The sequence below is a fragment of the Etheostoma spectabile genome, unplaced genomic scaffold, assembly GCF_008692095.1.
Source record: "Etheostoma spectabile isolate EspeVRDwgs_2016 unplaced genomic scaffold, UIUC_Espe_1.0 scaffold00012748, whole genome shotgun sequence".
Classification (NCBI taxonomy): domain Eukaryota; kingdom Metazoa; phylum Chordata; class Actinopteri; order Perciformes; family Percidae; genus Etheostoma; species Etheostoma spectabile.
Window position 1 is genome coordinate 1 of NW_022603968.1, and position 3,690 is coordinate 3,690.

General features: G+C 50.9%; 1 protein-coding gene across 1 annotated transcript; it reads right to left on the reverse strand.

Moving 5' to 3' along the window:
• Positions 1–221: 221 nt before the first annotated feature.
• LOC116679430 (uncharacterized protein C53C9.2) lies at positions 222–2,868 on the reverse strand (the record flags this gene model as incomplete). The annotated part of the gene is given in 3 exon segments (XM_032509075.1): positions 222–508; positions 1,592–1,761; positions 1,984–2,868. Coding segments are annotated over 3 exon segments (1,195 nt in total), but the record flags the coding sequence as incomplete, so codon positions are not given.
• Positions 2,869–3,690: the final 822 nt, after the last annotated feature.

Below are 3,690 nucleotides of genomic sequence, written 5' to 3' on the forward strand. Positions count from 1 at the left end.
TTCCTCTCTATCACTCTCCTCTTCCTCTCTATCACTCTCCTCTTCCTCTCTATCACTCTCCTCTTCCTCTCTATTGCTCTCCTCTTCCTCTCTATCACTCTCCTCTTCCTCTCTATCACTCTCCTCTTCCTCTCTATTGCTCTCCTCTTCCTCTCTATCACTCTCCTCTTCCTCTCTATCACTCTCCTCTTCCTCTCTATGCTCCTCTTCCTCCTCCTCACTCTCCACTTCCTCTCTATTGCTCTCCTCTTCCTCTCTATCACTCTCCTCTTCCTCTCTATCGCTCTCCTCTTCCTCTCTATTGCTCTCTTCCTCCTCCTCACTCTCCACTTCCTCTCTATTGCTCTCCTCTTCCTCTCTATCGCTCTCCTCTTCCTCTCTATTACTCTCCTCTTCCTCCTCCTCCCTCTCCTCCTCCTCTTCCTCTTCATCCCTCTCATCCCAGTCTTGAGTAGTCTTCTTTTCTTCCCGCTCTTTTTCCCTTTCAGCGATGTCATCAAACATCTTCCTGTGGATGAAGCGAGTGATCGTTAGAGTCAAACAACAGAACCAGAGAGACGAGTCCAGCGAACCCGTCTCTCTCAGGTCATCGTGTCCAGCGAACCCGTCTCTCTCAGTTCATCGTAGAGACGAGTCCAGCGAACCCGTCTCTCTCAGGTCATCGTAGAGACGAGTCCAGCGAACCCGTCTCTCTCAGGTCATCGTAGAGACGAGTCCAGCGAACCCGTCTCTCTCAGGTCATCGTAGAGACGAGTCCAGCGAACCCGTCTCTCTCAGGTCATCGTAGAGACGAGTCCAGCGAACCCGTCTCTCTCAGGTCATCGTAGAGACGAGTCCAGCGAACCCGTCTCTCTCAGTTCATCGTAGAGACGAGTCCAGCGAACCCGTCTCTCTCAGGTAGAGACGAGTCCAGCGAACCCGTCTCTCTCAGTTCATCGTAGAGACGAGTCCAGCGAACTCGTCTCTCTCGTCTCTCTCAGGTCATCGTAGAGACGAGTCCAGCGAACTCGTCTCTACGATGACCTGAGAGAGACGAGTTCGCTGGACTCGTCTCTACGATGACCTGAGCTTAGAAGACGTGACGTTGCTTGGTCTCTAACTGAGTGAACTGGTCCCAGGTCAGTCGTGGACGTGTCAGAGACCTGGACCCAGTGTTGACCCGTCCGTCCCACTGAGAGACGCTGCGGAGCGCGTTAGGAGTCCCGGAGCGGGAGGACCACCGCGTTGGCGCCTATGACGTCACACAGCAACCGTAACCCTAGCAACACCGCTTGTTCAGGAGCATCTAGCGAGTAGCTAGACACGTTCCTTGTCTTAATATTCAATGCACATTAATAATAATAATAATAATATATTATATATATATATACATATATATATATGTATATATATATATATGTATATACATATATATATGTATATATATATATATTATATATATATATATAAATAAATATATATATAAACGGTGGCGCAGGACGTCTACAGCATGGATCTGTCCTGTGGGGGTAGTTTGGTGGTTTTGGATTACCTGGGTGGAGAATCCCAGTTAGGTGGAGTAAACACATTAAAGGACCAGAACCCTTCTTACTTCATGTCGTCAAACTGGCCCCTCAGGACCCGGGTCATCTTCCGGATGGCGGCGGCTGTGTCTCTCAGGGATTGGCTGGCTTCGGTCACATGGTTCTTCTTGATCAGCTCGGTCCAGTTGTCAATCGCCTCAGGAAGTGCGAACGCCATCCCAACCGCCCCCCCCACAGCCTGGCAAGAACAGGGATCAACGTCTCGTTAATATTCATGTTCCCACTCCGAGGAGACCACATCAGCAATGTACACATGCATGGTCATTTCCCCTGTGGGATTAATAACGTATACATTACCATTACCATTACTATTATTACTATTACTATTACTATTATTACTATTACTATTATTATTATTATTATTATTATTATTATTATTATTATTATTACATATACTTACGATGGCCCCTCCTTTGAGGGCTGTTTTAAAAGCAGCTGAAGACAGCAGTTGGACGAGTTGTTCCGTTCCTTTAGTAATTAAATATGTCGATTTCTTCCCACTACCTTTAAATGTGAAGAACGCTAAAATTCCCAAATATCCATTGATCACTGTGGAGCTGAAGACCAGGAGGGGCGCCGTGGACCTGGTTCCTTCACTGAAGAAGAACTGGATCTCATCGCCCCGCATGTGGAGGTCGATTCCCCGATCCAGTCCGCTCCGCCGGGCCAGGGCTCTCAGGACCTCCGTCATGACGTGCCGGTCCAGGTCGTCCGGGTCGGCGAAGAACCTCGCCTCCCGCCGCTCCGCCTTCAGCTGCTCGAACAGTTTCTGGATTTCTTCTGCCACGTTGCTGCTGCTCTGCTCGATGGTCCTGGCCTCCGTCAGCGTGCCGCTGGACGCAAAGTGCTCCGTGATCTTAGTCGCCACGGAGACCGCGACGCCTACGCCTGAATACGCGGCTCCTAGGACACCGAGGAGTGGAGCGGCCGCTCCGGCGCTCAGCACCGTGGCCACGCCGGCCCCGATCAGGCACGCGGCGCCCACCACCGCCACGCCGCTGCCGACGCATTCCCCGGCGTTGCATTTCTCCCTGAGGGACTCCAGCTCCCGGGCCAGGGTCTCCAGCTGCTCGGCACAGCGCTCCCTCTGCCCGATCCAGGAGAACATCAGGTCCAGCAGCCGGTCGGCGGCGGCCATGATGGGGGTCTCTGTGTCCTCCTGGTCCTCGCACCGGGGAGCAGGAACCGGCCTGAAAGACACGACAAAGTCAGCGCCCCCTAGTGGTGGTGGGAAACACACGGCTGGGGATTGGATCACAGCCGAGGGTCTACGGACGCGACCCTCCTGCCAGAAAATTAAAACAAATAATTAAAATAAAAAACATTTACTACAACAATCAATATTTTTTATTCCTCCTTTTAAAAGTGTTTGTCCCCGGTAGTTTTTTAATGTTAATTTTTTTTCTGGCAAAAGATCTTTTAAATAAAACTCATGATCTCGTGTCTAGACCTCTATAATTTACAGAGCAGGTCTAGACCTCACTCTAAAGTCTGGTCTGTGACCTGGTCTGTGATCTGGTCTGTGACCTGGTCTGTGATCTGGTCTGTGATCTGGTCTGTGACCTGGTCTGTGACCTGGTCTGTGATCTGGTCTGTGATCTGGTCTGTAACCTGGTCTGTGACCTGGTCTGTGATCTGGTCTGTGACCTGGTCTGTGATCTGTTCTGTGACCTGGTCTGTGACCTGGTCTGTGATCTGGTCTGTGATCTGGTCTGTAACCTGGTCTGTGACCTGGTCTGTGATCTGGTCTGTGACCTGGTCTGTGATCTGGTCTGTGAGTACGTGGCGACCTAGTGTCTGGATCACGGAGCTGACAGACTTCCTGTTATTATCTCCCCGGTGGAGCCTCATGTAAACAGGAAGCGTTGCACACAAGAGCTGCTGAGTCCTCCTACACGGACCAGATCCACGGTCTCTGGGATTCTTTCAAGAGTTTCCACATGTCTGTGGACCATGACCATGATCTCACGGTCCAGAACTGGTCCCGTTACCGAATCTCTGGACCCGGTCATGTGATCATGTCCACGTGCGGAGCAGGAATGTGAAACTAATGCATTTCAGTAGGAAACCTGTTCCGAGACCAGGACTCTTACAGCAGCGAGTAGTC